This window comes from Cuculus canorus, chromosome 9, assembly GCF_017976375.1.
Source record: "Cuculus canorus isolate bCucCan1 chromosome 9, bCucCan1.pri, whole genome shotgun sequence".
Lineage (NCBI taxonomy): Eukaryota > Metazoa > Chordata > Aves > Cuculiformes > Cuculidae > Cuculus > Cuculus canorus.
In genome coordinates, this window is record NC_071409.1 from 7,315,024 (window position 1) to 7,331,340 (window position 16,317).

Genomic DNA, 16,317 nt, shown 5'->3' on the forward strand with positions numbered 1-16,317 from the left:
ATATTAAAACAATAAATAACTCTTCCTCAGGGGAAAAAAAAAAAAAAACCCCAGGATACGTACTTCATCCTTATCCACATCTTCATGATCGATTTCAAAAGAATGCGATGGTAGTTTCTCTTGTCTACATTCATTCCTGGGAGGAGAGGAAAAATGTCTTAAATTTTATTTTATTTTATTTTATACATAATTGTGCATATACTATTTCAGGGAGGCAACAACTCTCTACTGTGCAAGGAAGCAAATCCAAACAGAAATTGAGAAACTACACTCTCCTAAGCCAGGTTCCTCTCTCACCTTAGGGAACTTCAGCCACACTACCTATCTCCTCTTCACTTTCCCCACTTCAAAGTCAGTGTTCTCATGACATGACTAAACCCCTGCAACCAAAGCGAGCGTTCCAGCTGAGCCAGAAGAAACAAGTGCACACAGAACCCAGGAGTGGTTTGTTCTCTGTTTTAGTTTGTTCTGCTCTTGATGTTTATTTAACGTAAACAACTGATCAATATTTGTAATAAAAGGAACATTTGCAATCCATTGACATCTTTGACATCTGTAGAAGTGTTAATAATCAGAATATTTATGATGGAAACCCACTGCAGGTTTTCCAATGCAACCAACGGCAGCTGTTAAGAACTCCTCCCAAAACACTCCCTCTCACCTAAAAAGAAAAAAATCAAAACATAAATCTCAAGCTAAATCCCACTTTTTAAAAAAAAAACATCATTCGAGCCTTCACATTTTTAGACAAAAACCCTATTGAATTGTTCATTATTCAGAGCTAAAAGGCAGACCAACTGATGCTCTCTGGCCACACATGGACAGATAACACCACTTGCTTAAGGATCTGAAGCAGTAACAGGACAAGCTAGTCAGCTACTGAAAAAAAAAACCCAAATCAAAACCACGGCCCTAACGTCCTTGATGCTACTGGGGAGGGGAAGGAGTCGGAAATCTGCTGCATTGGTGAGGTGCTGGCCCCTCACCATATGACACAGCAATTTGGTCCTGCTCTGCCGCTCCACAGTCAGAGTAACGGTGTCCCATGAAACCACAGCCCTTCCACCAGCCTTGGGTAAATGGTAACCTTCTTAGAAAAAAGAAAACCCTTCTGTCCTCTCGGAAGACACGGAAAATGACAGACACTACTGCTTTCAGGTGTCAGATCCCACTGACCAAGCAGGAAACACTCATCCACTCAGAGATCTTTGCCATTCTCCATAGAAAAGGTTTTCTCCTTCCTTGGAATCCTTTTGGGCATTCTCCTCATCATTCTAGGGCAGGTAGATTAAAGAGCAGCAAAGACATGATCCTGTTTTTATACCTTCTTTTTATACCCTCTTTTTCTCTGCCTATGCTTCTTCAGACCAATATGAAAGCACAGAATTCCAAGGGACCAGACCTGAAATATCTAGCAAATGTTCTAAGTTTTCTATTACCAACAGCAAAAGATTTGCTAATGAAATTTCTTTTCCCAGACATGGTGTCACCACAGCACAAACTGAACAACCCCTGTTCTTCCTCCTGCCTTCAACTTGCCCAAGCAGCAAAAACACACCAGCACAAAGCATAAAAACTGGTGTAAAAAGAGGTAGTGAGAGTTCACAGAGAGGAATTTAAGGGGTAGAAGACCTGAGAAAAACCTCAAAGGAGGAACAGACTCAAAGGAAAACTAAAGCAATTGCTAAACGTTTTGATCATGCTGTTATGCACGTTGTGAATCTCTTCCCCAGTACCGGAGCACTACTACAGTGGAATTGCTCCACACTGTCCTCCTTGCCTGCCCCAGGTGGGGAGTATCACATTGCAGCTGCTCCCCTACCAGAAAGGGTCAGCATTCAGCGAGAACAACTTCGATATCAAATAAAAATCTGCTATGCGATGCAGCCACTACTTGGCACATCGTGTAACTGTGGAAACAGCACAACGTGGCCTCATGTGCATACAAGTATGAAGTCCTTCAGCATTGCTGAAGGCTGCTGAGTCCCAGTTTGTGCGTTTCTAAATGGGAAAGCCCACAGGAACATTTCAGCACAGTCTCAGTGAATGGAATTACTTAAACCACAGTTAGATGTGCTATTGCAAATGATGTTCCTTTCTCACGATGCAAAGCTAGACGCTTACACTCACCTAATCTTCCCTTATACAACCATGTCCTTTAAAAGAAATTGATACAACAATACACTAAGATTTCCGGTAGTGCAACAGCAGTTTTTCACAAATGAAACAAAAAACTGTGGAAACGGGGCACCTAAAGCTATCCACAGCAAGATACAATACTATGACAAGACATAGCCAGTCACTTTATTTTTCATGAGAAGATCTAGGCCAAAACACAGAACTTTGTAACATCCATGTGCAAATCAAGGTCTGCTGATGTTGTAGAGACCGGAAATGGTACGAAATAGTGGACTCCAAACTAACTCTGCTTAAAATATGTTCAGCCATGGCAACTTTCAAAAAATCAAATACAAACACTCCTGCATAGCTTTGCTTCTGAAACATCGATCGGTACTGCATCCAAACTGCTCCTGAGTGCTGCGTTCTGATATGAGACAAACCAAGACCTTTTGTTTTGTTATGATCATCTATTCAAGAGGGGAAAAAAGTAAGACATGAGACACCAAAGCATTCCTGGAGCATGAACTCCTCAAAGCAAAACATATTAAGCACCACATTATCATAAAACAACCTTCACAGAATAGGTTGTGTGTAATCAGCTACAAGGGACTTCCCTTGTGTAGAGCAATGCAACTATGTCTGTCAAATGCATATTTCATAAGAATGAAGATGCTTAAGGTTAAACAGAAAACTGCTGCGCTTCCAACATTTTTATTGAGCACTAAATGCACCTATTTTCTAAAACAATCAGTACACTGTGTACTTAAGGAAAGGTCTGTTTATAATCTCCAATTAGCAAAACTGCTCTTAGAGGCTTTTTGTACTATCGTACTTGCTGTTCATAAAAATACTAACATACAAGAGAGAATGCAGATATGAGAGAAAAAGCTTGCAGCACAAAACCTCTGAACATAGCATTTAAAGGGGACCATAAGAACCAGTTTATCAATTTCTGTAACAGTATGTTTACTAGCTTCCATCTAACAACACCCATTCCTGAATTATGTGCATGTAATAACCTTTTTCATCCAGTATCATGATTTTAGTGCCTTGAATTCCAGGATAGGAGAAGGTAACAGCTCATTTGCATTCAGTCATTTCATTAACTACTCCCTAAAACAGTCCTCAGGGCACAGCACATAAACCTGCCAGGAACAAGGAGCATGGGTAGAAACGCATGCACGAAGGAATGAGCACCAAATTCAAAATTTCTTTCCACTCAAGTCAAGAAACTTGTTCCTTCTCTTCTCAGCACCTTTACACTGGTTTTAATGTACTGCCTCAAGCACAGAGGGGTGCCCACTTACCCAGGCACCTGCATATTTATTTCTGCAGCCTTGTATCACCAGTGCTGTAACACATTGCACCCACGTCTGCGCAGAGCAGTCATAAAGCACTAAGTGAAATCCTACTCTGTTACACAGGGTAACTAAAAGGAGAACTAATCCCAGTTAAACGTGAGTGACATTTATGCATTATTAAGGAAAATGGAAAACCAGCTTCCCTGTATCAACTGTGCTTTGAATACGCAAATACACTTCTAAGGATTTGAATCAGCACTAATAGAGTTTGTTGATACTCGTGAATTCTGCAGAGTCTTGAACTTTTGCTAAAGGACCTTTTCTTCCCCTTTTTAAAAATGCAAGGCACTATAAATACAGTAAAACAAGCGGAGCATATGAGACAAAGGAAAGTGCAAATATGGACAGAGCTCAGCAAAATGACACAAACCTAATAGGAAAAAATAGAAAAAGAAGAACTCATGCTAGGTCTTACTGTGGTAAGTGTCGAAAGTCTTCCGAATACTGTTCATACTTGTAGTTCACAACATGCCACTGGGAACTGTAGTATTTACAAGCCTAAAGAGAAAGAAATACAAACAATAGAATTACTACAACTATTTAGACTCCAGAAAGACCTGAGGCAATGCTTTGTGCTAGAGAACACATTCTTCTCTTCTGTGCTGGGTGCACAGTTAAAGGGAAGTCAGTGATTTGTTTCCACATTTTGAAGCACAATTTCCCTTTCAAATCAAATGCATTGAATCATACAAGATGAAGGAGGGGGCTGATAGCAAGTTAACATGCTTTACTGATTCTCATCTACTCTGTAGGAAGCATCATTATCTACATCACTACTGCCTCAAAAAGCACTCCCTAGTTTGGGCCTGACTTTCCCTATGGACATTAATTACACATTTTTTACTTGAATCATGTTCCCATCACCCAAGCCTTCCATTGTAAATACATTTTCCCTACTCTTTTTATTCCCCCTTCTTGTAGCACAAGCTCTCTACTTGTTCTGCCCTCCAGAACTGATCTTTAACCTCCTAAAAACATCAAGGAATATATTAATAGGACTGTCATTTCTCATCGGTCTCATTTTCCCCTCCACACTGAATTTGCTCAGTCATCTCATCAGCTCCTGTTTGTGTGATCTAAGTTTTAGTTAAAACTATGTTATAGTGACCTGGGCTATAAGAATACTCTTACAAGAGCAACATGTACACTGTTCTATGTGAGTTAATGAAAAGCTCGTTCACTGGCCATTGTGAGGATAAGCACAGACCTTCCAATTCATACTTCACTTGCTTGCTACTTGGCAAATGTAAACCAACGGTACCTTCTTCCCCAGGTACTTTCATTACTAAGTATTCTACTTAAGAGATGTAATTAAACCCCACAGAGAAGTCTCAATGCAGGCTTTTATTGCAAAGGTTATAGGCTGATGTGTTGAAAAACCCAAACACTTGTGAAGACTATATAGAGCAGACCACAGTATTTTAGCTTACAACTATAAAGGTTTATTGTGTTCCTCCAAGAAAAAGCTAATCAAAACAAAAATCAAAAGGGACAAGCAGCACATTCAAGTATTACTCAGTAAATTCACAAAAGGCAAGCCAATTCCGTGTGCAACAGCTAATGCTGCTCTTGAACTAGCTTCATGTGGCTATCCATTGTAAATCAGATCTATTTAAAATTAAAAAATTACAGCACTTTCTCTTCAGAACATCCCAACTAAAAATCAAACACTCTGCTGACTTTCAATTATTTTTTAAAATTGGAAATTATTATTGAAATTGAAAAATAGCAGTAAGAAAAATACCCGCAAACCTGACTTGAAGAGCAAGAAAAACCTTTCTAAAGGCAGAGATTTCATTGAGAGGCCACAGCTGGATCATACTGTTCCTGGCAAAGAGCAGAGGCACCAGTGCAGGGGCTGCTGAGCTCAAGTGGACTGTGGAGGAGGAAAAATATAGACGGAGAAATGGAAGCTTTGGGGCGTGGGAGGGTTGGCACATGTTTGCATGAACTTTCCTACTGCGCTGCCGACCAGGCAGGCTGCACAGCCCATTCCCAAAGGCCCTATCAAATTCAGGTCATTCTTTATCTTCTTTTATTTTTTTTTCTTGCCCAGCTGGTCTAATTTTTCCTTAGAGATCCAGACAATCCTGCAAGCTTTTTCCACCTGCAAATTCTTAGCTCTGGTCCTGGTGATGACAGTTTGATGGCCATCACAGTGCAACAGGCACTTAAAAAAGATTTACCCTGCAGAATGGGAAGTGAGACAAACACTAATGAAGCAAACAAAGCATTTGAAAGCAACTCCCCTGCTTACATCCTCTAGGATAGTGATAGGGAAATTCCAGGTCTCTGGAAATGCAGGCACACTTATGATGAAAATAATTTGTGGAACAACTGGGCTTCGCACAGAGAAATGGCACACGCAGGGCAATCCTGCTACCTCATTCACACTCAAAGAGTGGCTATTTCTGAGAAGAAAAGCAGGAGATGTTGAACAGGGGAGAGTAACCCATGCAGGAGGTTGGAAACAGAAAGGAAGGACCTTCCAGAGATGGATGTATCCACAATGCTAAAGGGGAAGCTGCACAGATGGTTCTGTGCTCTGCTCCATGACCAGAGATATGCATGGCTCTACTCATAAAGTCTTCTCAACCGCTTCCCACTCTTGTGACCTCTGCTGCAACATCAAAGGCAGTGTGATGGGATTTGGGAAGGTGGAAGACAATGTGATCACTCTGGCTTGAAATTCTGCCTCCACCCCAGGCCTACCTCTACTCCCTTATGCCCACAACAAGCACAGCAGCGTCACGACTGCCTGCCAGCAAACTAGACTTTCATTTTGGAACTCTTCGAGCTCTTTTCACAGTTGATGAATAAAGTCCAGTGACAAAGCAGAGTAACAAGCCAAAACATTAAAACACACTATTATTTTAAAGCATTGAATATTTTAAAGACATATTTACCTCTTGTGCTACTTTACACTGCACAACCTAGGGAAGCTCCCGCAGCAAGCTGCTCCATCCCTCTCTGGCCCCTGCACAGCTCCCAACACATGCCTCCTCATCCACAGGGCCATTCCCTCTGCAACCATGCTTCCCCAAAGATATCCAAGTAGCATTATCAAGCTACCATATGTATGGACTTTTGTAAGGGATGGGGGAAAAAAAAATCTGATCCTTGCAGGACTCTAGCAATGGAAAAGCTAGAGGAAGAAACAAAGCATGTAACAACTAGGAAGAAACAGACAGGGTTTTGAGGCATTATCACAGACTTCTGACAACCCATTTAATTGACCTACCAGTGCCTTATAGACAGGACCATCTGAACACCACCAAATGTCCAGAAAGATGAGACATGAGGTCATGAATCTGAGCTTTTGAAATAGTTTCAGTACCACATTCTCACACTACGCCATATGACAGAAATTAGTTTCCCCCTCAACAGCAGACCCTTCACTTAACTGACTCGCTTCATATCTTCACGTTACAACTTGATATATGACTGAGACAGTGTAGTACACACTAATGGTGAGAGACAGCCGCCACTTCTTCAGTGAGGTGAAGCTGTACATGGCTTTCCTACAGCTTCCCCAACAGTCCGATCAGGAATTAGACATTAGATCCTGGGCTGTAACAAGTCCAGCTGACCAACAGATAATCCAATACGTACAAGATGGATATCTTCACCATTCATGAGATTATAGTATATTTGAAGAAAGAGAAGGCTCCTTCACTGAGTAAACTGTTGGCTTTTTCACAGCTTCAAAAAAAGAGTGAAGGTCACAAACTCCACTTCTGCACATCTTTCCATAAGTTCTGAACACCAGCCCAGAACACAACAGCCTGCTGCTGGGTCAGTACAGGTTTGTGCAATCGCTGCATTGGACTACAGTCACAGATCCTCACAGCGCCTCATGCTCAGTTTGACTTGATTTTGGACTAGAAACAATCCTCTTTCTGGAGCTTAATTTATTTTATATATAGCTTTTGGCTTTGTGGCAAAAAAGGAACATATGCATTACTACTTTACAGATAGGTCTTAGTCCTGCTACTATTCTATGCACAGGCTTAGAGCTGTAGTACTGTTTTTATTACACTGCTTTGCTCCACTCTCCCTCTCCCCTTGGCTCACGGGTATTGCAGAGAAAGCTAAGAGATGTGCTCAATATTTATTTTACCAGGTTGTCATTAGCATCCCCTTGGAGAACTCGGCTGTAATGGCTCCCAGACACTGTGTACTATGTTCCATTTTTAGACCCACCGTTTTCTCTGTAAACCCACGAGCACAGTGCTCGCCTTGCAACTTGTAGAACCTTAAAATAAAAAGCAGACCCCAAAGTGCTGAAAGGGCAGGAAGCCTTCTACAAAGGTAGATAGTTCCACAAGTTATGCTACCCTTTAACACTATTGTCAGGTTAAGAAAGATGGCAAAGCTCAGGCAATTTGAGCTGGCAGTAAGTTGCTATCGCTCTTTCTAGATCTGCTGGAGAGAAATAGGGCCAGTCTGTAACTTGTCTTGTTGCATACAATTCAACAGCTACCTTGCTATTTTATCTAGGATTTTGTTTTTCCAATCCCTGTGGTTTGTCTGCAACTGACTTTTCCTCCACAAATTCTTTTGCAGTTATAGAGTACATGAAATAGCCTGTACTGATTCAAATCAGGAAGCCAAGTGTGAAATATCCCAGTCTGCAGAAAAAAAAGGCAGGGAACACACACATATAGGCTAGTCGTAAGTGCTAGAAATCAAACCCCTTACAGAAGCTCACAGGTTGCCCAGGGAAGTCATGGCTGCCCCATCCCTGGAGGTTTTCGAGGCCAGGTTGGATGGAGCCTTGAGCAGCCTGATCCAGTGGGATGTGTCTCTGCCCATGGCAGGGAGTTGGAACTGAATGGGCTTTAAGGTCCATTCTGACCCAAACGATTCTATGAGCTATACTTTAAATCTCTAGTGGAAGACGGGGAAGGTTCAGGGAGCCATCTAAAGAAAACTCCTTTGGACAGCACAACCAACACCACTGTGTCCTTCAAAGTGATAAAACCAGTGACAACCTGAAATATCCCCAAGGTAGCAGAAAAAGCAAACTTCTCCTACAATCCTTGCTCAGGTGTAGAAACAATACATACATAGCTCATTTTTAAAGGTAGAAAAACTAATCACTCCTACTGGGGCTCCATCAGAAGAACTTTGCTTGATGTTCTACTATGAAGGCAGAAAAGGCTATAAATACTGACAATCAGTGTAAACCCATCCCTGTCCTTCGCCATACAACTACTTCTCAGACAGCTATAATATACACCTACGAATAAGATACATACTGACAACAGTGTCAAGCAATCATCCTTTTTGGATTGATATTAATATTCCAAAGTTCAAAGTGCATCCAGATCACCAATGACTAGCACTCATGTAAAAATCAGTATATCAGTGGTCTATAGCAGCGCCATGGGAAAACAGCTGAATGAGAGGCTAATTCAGTGCATTTGCAGTTTTCCTAGATACAAATATCTCACAAGAGGCTCCTGTTGATACGCTGGTAACCCTCCAAAGAAACAACATGTTCCTTATAACCACAGCAAATCTCCCCCAAGCCCCTGATTCTATTCAGAATTAAAGGTTATACACACACTAGATACTTACCTCTTTAACAAATAAATTCTCTGCTTTTTGTTCTGCATCTTCAGGTACAGAAGGATACAGTGTCCTGATTTCCAGTGAAATTGTGCCTGTCTGACAATAAACAAAAGAAAAGCAAATTAGAGTGACAGACAGCAGTTTTGCCTCATGAAGAGGTTAAGAACCTTATTATTATGGTTTGCATTTTTCAATTTGTCATGCAGCCAATACACATGAACACCAACATCTACAACCCAGCTCCTACCCACACACACTATTCATTACTATCAGCTAAAGCATTAATTACACTAGCAAGAGCAGTGCTTGAATAGATTTCTGGAAACAAAGCTGTTCCAAGCAAACTTGCTTCAGTCTCTGAGGTTTCTGATAAAAAAACCTCATCAAGTCTTCCTTACATCCTGTCCCAGCATACACGCCAAATCCAAAAGCACTTCTTGCTTCCTCCACCCCTCTTCTGCATCTCATGCCTTTGCAGCAAGGAACGTGGAAACAGAGCTTTTCTTCTTTTGAAAGGAGAGGAGAGAAGCAGAGAGTCCTCCCTAAAAAGCTCACTGGAGCAAGTGGAACCAGGCAAGAGCTACTCAGTGGGTCATTTCACCCACAGGTGCAAAGAGCAGATTGACATGGGACTCCAGACCCTTCCCACAACCTCCTTTCAGACCAAAGAGGCATTGCACAAATAAAGCCATTTTTTTGAAAGCAGCTCCTGACTGAGCTGGCTTGTCAGGCACCACAGCAGGAAACCAAACAGAGAAGTGGATCTCCAGAAGGTCTCCACAAGGAGCTGAGCTTCCTTTAGCTCCCAGCAGGCCAACAAGAGGCCAGATTCACCAGCAATCCTCCTCAATGTGACCCAGGGCCTCTATGCTGACGTCAGGCAAGGCAGCCACTTTGCAGAAGTCACACAAGAAGCAGCTTTGGGGTTTTTATATTAATCTACAGAGCCGGCCCACTCACTTTCTCTGCCATAAGAGGGGACAAGAAACAAAAATGAATCCCAGCAGACCAGATTATGCTCTCTGTTACAATAGAGTAAGTCAACGAAGGACTGAAACCAAGACAAATCTGATCTCCCAAGCTCATTTTCTCTTCCGTTATGGAAAGGCACATGACTTTCAGAAGACCACCTGTAGTACATGACTAGTTTAGTACAAAGAACCACTACTTACTAATACCATGAAGCAACTTGAAGTATCTACTATGCCCTTGGAAACACAGTAGTCTCAGGCTTAAAAGCAATGTCTTTGTCTCTACAAATTGAAGCACACAGACTCTGCATGACAATTGCCTCGATAGGGTTGACTGCATTTTTCCTTACAGCTTACACAGACCACACTGATTGCCCTCCCTTTGCTTTCCATATGAGTAATTAAGAAAGAAAGACATGTATCCCTCAAGCAGATACAAGCGTCATGGGATTTCCCGAACTTTTTCTGTTTCATCTGTTTAGCTCAGGATACCACACGATCAAAACACTTTGGCTACCACAAATAACGATGGTGCCTTGTAGACACAACTAAGTGAAAAAAACCCTCCAGTTGTTCTGACAAAGTAAGCGCAGTTTCCTAAATGTGGTTCCTGGGCTCTACCCAGCTGCGTTACTAAAGCCTGCGTGCAGTGGAGACTTACGCAATCAGTCTATGAGGGAAAGAGACAGTGTATGGAGAAGTACGGATTTTCAGGCCATGTTTAGTGAAGATATCTGAATCCTTGGTTGCTTAGGGATATCCTAGCAGTACCCAGTCTCTGGGAAACATTTTATTACTTTTACTTCAGATCTTGACATTTTATGTTCTTTGGTTTTAAACAGTCCCAAGAAGACACAATCCCACAGGTGCCCCTAAGATCTGTCATAGGGAGTTCTTGCCAGGGCTGGGGTGCCAGCAGTAGCAGCCACAAAGCACGCACATTGTCCTCCCATGATATCACCACTCTGAAGATCAGCTGCTGTTTCCAGGCTAAGGCAGAGTAGGAGGCCACAAAAGAGACGTGTGATGCACTCCGTAACTCATTGACTCTGTCAGGATGGTGACTAAACTGCAGAGAGACCGACAACCTCTTCTGCTTGCCCATAACAAAACTCATCTGCCCCATTTATTATGCAGAAGATAGTTGTATAATTTTTTACTACTAAGACCATTTTTTTTAATCTAATATGCTTCTTGTCAGCTGATATAAACAAATTGACCAAGACAGCTGACATTTGCCTCAATGGGGTCACTGCGCCTCCATTCCCTTACACCGCTTATTCATCTACAGTCATTTTAACAAGATATGTAACTCAAGCCCACTGTTTCGCTTGTGGTACACTCCCCCACCTTTCTTCTCAATGAGACTAAGCTTGAAAGAAACAAGCTTAGCCAAGCAAAACAGAGAAACGAGGTAGCATTTGGTTTGGTGCGTTTGCAGACCTTGCTCAAGAATACCAGAGGTTCATTTACACAGAACTCGGACGTGGAAAAAATCTTGTATATTGTTATATTTAAACTTGTTTTAAAAACTACAAAACACTTCCCTTCTGAGAATTAGCTATGTTCAACCACTTTGCTGCAAAAGCCTTGCCACAATAACACTTCCTGTTCATAGCCGATTACTTCCAAAATTAAATGCTCGTAAAGGCTGATCAGGCATAGCATATATTCACCAAAACCTTTTAACTGCAGAAAACAACTTAATTTCAACAACACACTAAGTGCTTCCAAAAGGGTCATCAAAATATTAAAGGATTTTATTTACAGAATTCAGCATTTATAAACGTGCTTTGAATGCAGCCTAATTTGCTAATGTTTAGGCAATCATAGCAATTGTCTGTTCAAATCAGAGGCCGACGAGCTCCTCATCTGTGCATGCAAACTGTGATAATCAAATAATGCAGGTATAGGCCTAAAGCATTAAATTCCATAATTTGGAATATTTTTTTTCATCTATTTTATGTAAACATGTCACATCCAACAATGATTTCTGGCATTCAGCCAGGCTGTCTCATTTGCACAAACTGCTGGCCCCAGGTGTTTGATTAGTTATAAAGGTGCAATTTAATTAAGCGCCCTCTCTTGCTACATTCGCTCTCTTCAGTGAAAGCCACAAGTTATTACGGGTCCTTACCAATATTTTGATTAGGAAAATATTTTTGGATGCTGCCTATTTCCCACTGACACAGTGAGTTTAGTATTTGAAAATGGAGTTAAAACTCCATTAGCTATTTCAAATATTTTCACTCTGAATCTATTCTAATAGCTTTTAGTCTGAAAGCATGTTACCAGTGGTTAAATCTTCAGACGGATGCATCAAAAATGATTATATTTACTTCCTGAAAAGGCAGCCTTTCTAAGAGAGCTAACCGCACGCAGGCAGAAATGGTCCTGTATGTTAATGCTGAGATTCAATTCTCTCTAAAGAAAGGTGCTTAGCCCCGTTTTCATCCAAGTAAACAGATTTACTTAACATTACCAAAACCTGCAATGAGTTAGTCCATCAAATTAAAAAGCAGGATAAAACGCAACTTTGCTGTACAAATGCCACCGTGCAAAAGCTGTTGCCATACGGGGCTCCCAACAGGCTTCTGTCTGCTGTCCCAGCACAGCCCTCACCACAGAGGTACGTGTGCAGGGGCAAAGTGAAACGAAAGCAAGCACAGAGCACGGCTGAAGGACAGATTTTGCCCCACCACTCTGCAAATCATGTTCAGTGTGAGAGGCTATGCTTTGCCAACATAATGTTTGCTTTGCTTACTGCATTTAGCTCTATTGGAGTGCATCTCTCTCTAAGTGTAGGTATCTCTTGCTTTCCTGATCCTCCCAAATGATGTGAACTGGCACATCAAGGATACGCATATCCCATTAGTAATGAGAATAATGGACTCCATTTCTGCTCCTCTAAGGATGAGCAGATACTGCCTATCACATGGGAAAGTGGGAGATAAGTCATGCACTGTTGGAAATAACCCATGATCTCAACACTGTAACTCTTCCAATCTTAGAAATAATTCAGGTTTATAGGGTTATTTCCAAGGCGGCTCCAAGTCCTGCACTTAGAGCTGCCTCTATGGTACATGTACTCTTTGTCATGTGAAGAGGCAGTGTTGCTGCCTACTCTTGCCCTCTCCCCTTAAAGGTACATCTGGTCCTGTTGTGAACTTCTGTATCAAAAAGAACAACTTCTGTTCCTGTACAACATTTAGATAGCAGAGGTTTCACAATATGAAAAATATGGAGATTCTGGCTCTTCTACCTTGCTCAAAGCTAAAAAGAAGCCTGGAAACAGTCACACCAGCAGCGATGGAGAGTGTCAGCACCGTACAACTCAGCCCCTCTTCTAAGGCCTCTGATTCCTGGAGGACACCTGGGTGGACTTTGAAAAGCCCAAAAGAGTCAGGAGCACATCTCAGATTGAATTTCAATTGGTTTTGCATTACACAGGTAAGCTTTGGCCTCTTAACACCTGTCCTAAATTTAGAATGATTTTTTTATTTCTACTGCAGGTTCAAATCAGGCATGCATTCATAATTAGAAGATTCATTTATAAAGTCTGAGTTTCACTTTTCAAATACAGATTTAAAAAACAGTATGTGGGAAGAGAAGGAGGAACAATCTTTCACGACCCAGAGAGTTTCACATACTTCGATACCATATAAAATTGAAGTACCTATCAAAGGTAGTCATAATAGCAGCCTTCCAGTTAAAGGCAACCTACGGGAAAGCTGAGGAGGGGCTTTTTGTCAGGGACCGCAGTGAAAGGATGAGGGGTAACAGTTTCAAGCTGAAAGAGGGCAAATTTAGTTTCAGTATTAGTGAGGAATGTTTTACTCTGAGGGTGGAGAGGCACAGGCACAGGTTGTCCAGAGAAGTCATGGATGCTCCACCCCTGGAGGTGTTCAAGGCCAGGTTGGATAGAGCTTTAAGCACCCTGATCCAGTGGGAGGTGTCCCTGCCCATTGCAGGGGGGTTGGAACAAGACAATCTTTAAGGTCCCTTCCAACCCAAAGCATTCTATGATTCTAAATACTCCCAGCTAGCTTTTTTATGATGATTAACTTGTATTTAACAACATATTTTTAACACATATTTAGTTACTATATCTCCACAATAGCAAAAGTGTAAGTAAAGGGGTGCTGAGCCTGTTGCCACTTAGGGAGTTGAATAACGATTCTACGCAAGATGAGATCCTGGACAGACCTAAAAAGAGACTGCTGGGGAGAGGTTCGGTGAATTTCCCAAGGACAGTAACATGAAATGAGGACAGAAAAATACTTACAAAAGGGTACAGAAAGCATTTTGCTTGAATGCAGGAAGGTGCTTAGGAGCAGAAGTATAAATGTAGGACAACAAATCTGTGCAAGACTAAGATGCAAAAGGTTAAATGTGAAAAGGAGACCAATCCCAAAAGAAGATATCAGACTTCTTTTGTGGTCTCCTTTCCAGTAAAAACATAGGAGAAAAGTGAGAAATAGGAATGCCACACAGCAGTGGTTCCAGTTGTCAAGGAAGAGCGTGGCCAGGTCAGGGGAACAGAAGGTGAATGGAGCATGGTAACCCGATGGTGAAGATGAAAATCCATCAGCATCACCACCAAGCACGCATTTTTATGAGCACAACAGGAAGCCTATCACCTTCCACTTAGTACCACCAAGAAGTACAGTACAAACTTGTACTCATGTGACAGGGAGCTCCTGTGGAGCTCTGCAGATCCTTCCTCCACACAATTGCTGTATTGATGCAGATTTTTTCACTGGCCATTATTAGACAGCACAGCAACAGAAGAGCAATTTGTTCTGGGAATCCAGAAGCAGGTGAAAAATAAAGCTGAGCTGACATACTTATTATCAAAGAGAAATTGGACTTTGAGCAGGCAGTAGGAGAGCTAGCAAGCAAGGCATTGCTAGGAAAACGTGATGTGGAACTGATATGAATCAATGTTGAGGTTTTTTTTTCTTTTAAAAGGATTATCAAGCACAGTTACAAAAAAATTGAAGCATATTTTCCCTAGCTGGAGTAAAACCAGAGAACGCATCTTTGCAATATACACATCTTGTATTCTTTATTGAAATGCAGAGAAATGATAGAATACAGTCTATCAGGTTCAGATTCACTAAGAATTCTTGGCCGTTTCCCAGACTTCTTGTAAGATGTTGGAAATGATCAGATAAAGTCTTGTGAGAACAACTACATTCTCTTTGTATTGCATTCAAAGAGAAAAATCAATTCTGAGATGAAACAAAAGACCAGACAATAGAGTAACTACGACGATAGCTGACCCATATGCAGTGAATACTACAGGATCTGGGAATGGGTAATCATAAAAAGCAGAATTTTCTCTCATGTTCACTATCTCAGCTAATTCCTTTGGTGGGATTTCACTCTGAAGAGACTTTTGCCCCTAGAATATGCTAACACTCAAGCCCAAACTGGGGCTGCACATCAGCACTGTGCCACAAAGTCTAAGGTAACCGTAATCATCAGGAATTAAACAGTAAGGTCCACCATTTCCTGGGGCATTATCGCATTAAATAGCACTCGGAGCCAGCCTGAGCAACCCCTAATTCAGTCAGATGTGGATCTCTTTCTACTCAAATGGCTGATTCAGGCTTTTGCACACAGGTGATATTTCAGGAGGAAGAAGCAGGGCTATAAATAGAACAGTCTGCAGCTGAAAAACTTGTCTGCTATGAAAGCTCTGCAGTCTTGTCTGGTGGCATAAGCTCTTGTTACTGCATCTGACTTCAACAGAAGATAACAAAGAAAACAGACAGGTTTATTGCAAGCTCTTCTGAGAGTGCAGGACACCGCTGCATGCAAATACCTCTCTCCTCTGTCTTCATATTTTTTCTTCTTCTTGTTTTTTTTGCTTATTTAAATAGATTATGGAGAACAGTTGCAAAGCATAACACAGAACAAACAAAATAGAAGTAGCTACTAAAAGCCAGGCAGCAACTGTTCAAAATGAAATGAAAATAAGGATATGAAAGTATGATTTGACAGCCAGAGGTCTTGAGCTGTAGGACACGATTCTTCTTTCACTGAGGCTTTGGTTCACTGCCTTGATCTCCGTAACGCTAAATCAATGGGCTCAAGGGCCTCGTGGCGGCACATAGTGTGTCTAGTCAGCTTTATAATACTAAATTTCAATTTCATAAATTCACAAATCTGCAAAATGGATAAAGGAATTAACGATAATGAGGAAATCTATTCTGTTTAGTTTTCTCTCAATCCCAGGAGCACATCAATTCAGTTAATGCCACCAAGGAAACAGAGCCATT

At 41.5% G+C, this 16,317-nt stretch overlaps 1 protein-coding gene across 11 annotated transcripts in view; it reads right to left on the bottom strand.

The window, feature by feature from the left end:
• The window catches only part of DOCK10 (dedicator of cytokinesis 10), a 156,154-nt gene that overhangs the window by 78,704 nt on the left and 61,133 nt on the right, over positions 1–16,317 (bottom strand). For all 11 annotated transcript variants that reach the window (XM_054074356.1, XM_054074354.1, XM_054074360.1 and 8 more), the window contains exons 3-5: positions 9,066–9,155; positions 3,898–3,980; positions 64–136 (exon numbers count right to left, since the gene is read on the bottom strand). In XM_054074356.1, coding sequence (XP_053930331.1) covers positions 64–136; positions 3,898–3,980; positions 9,066–9,155 — 246 coding nt within the window. The remainder of the gene's footprint in view (positions 1–63; positions 137–3,897; positions 3,981–9,065; positions 9,156–16,317) is intronic.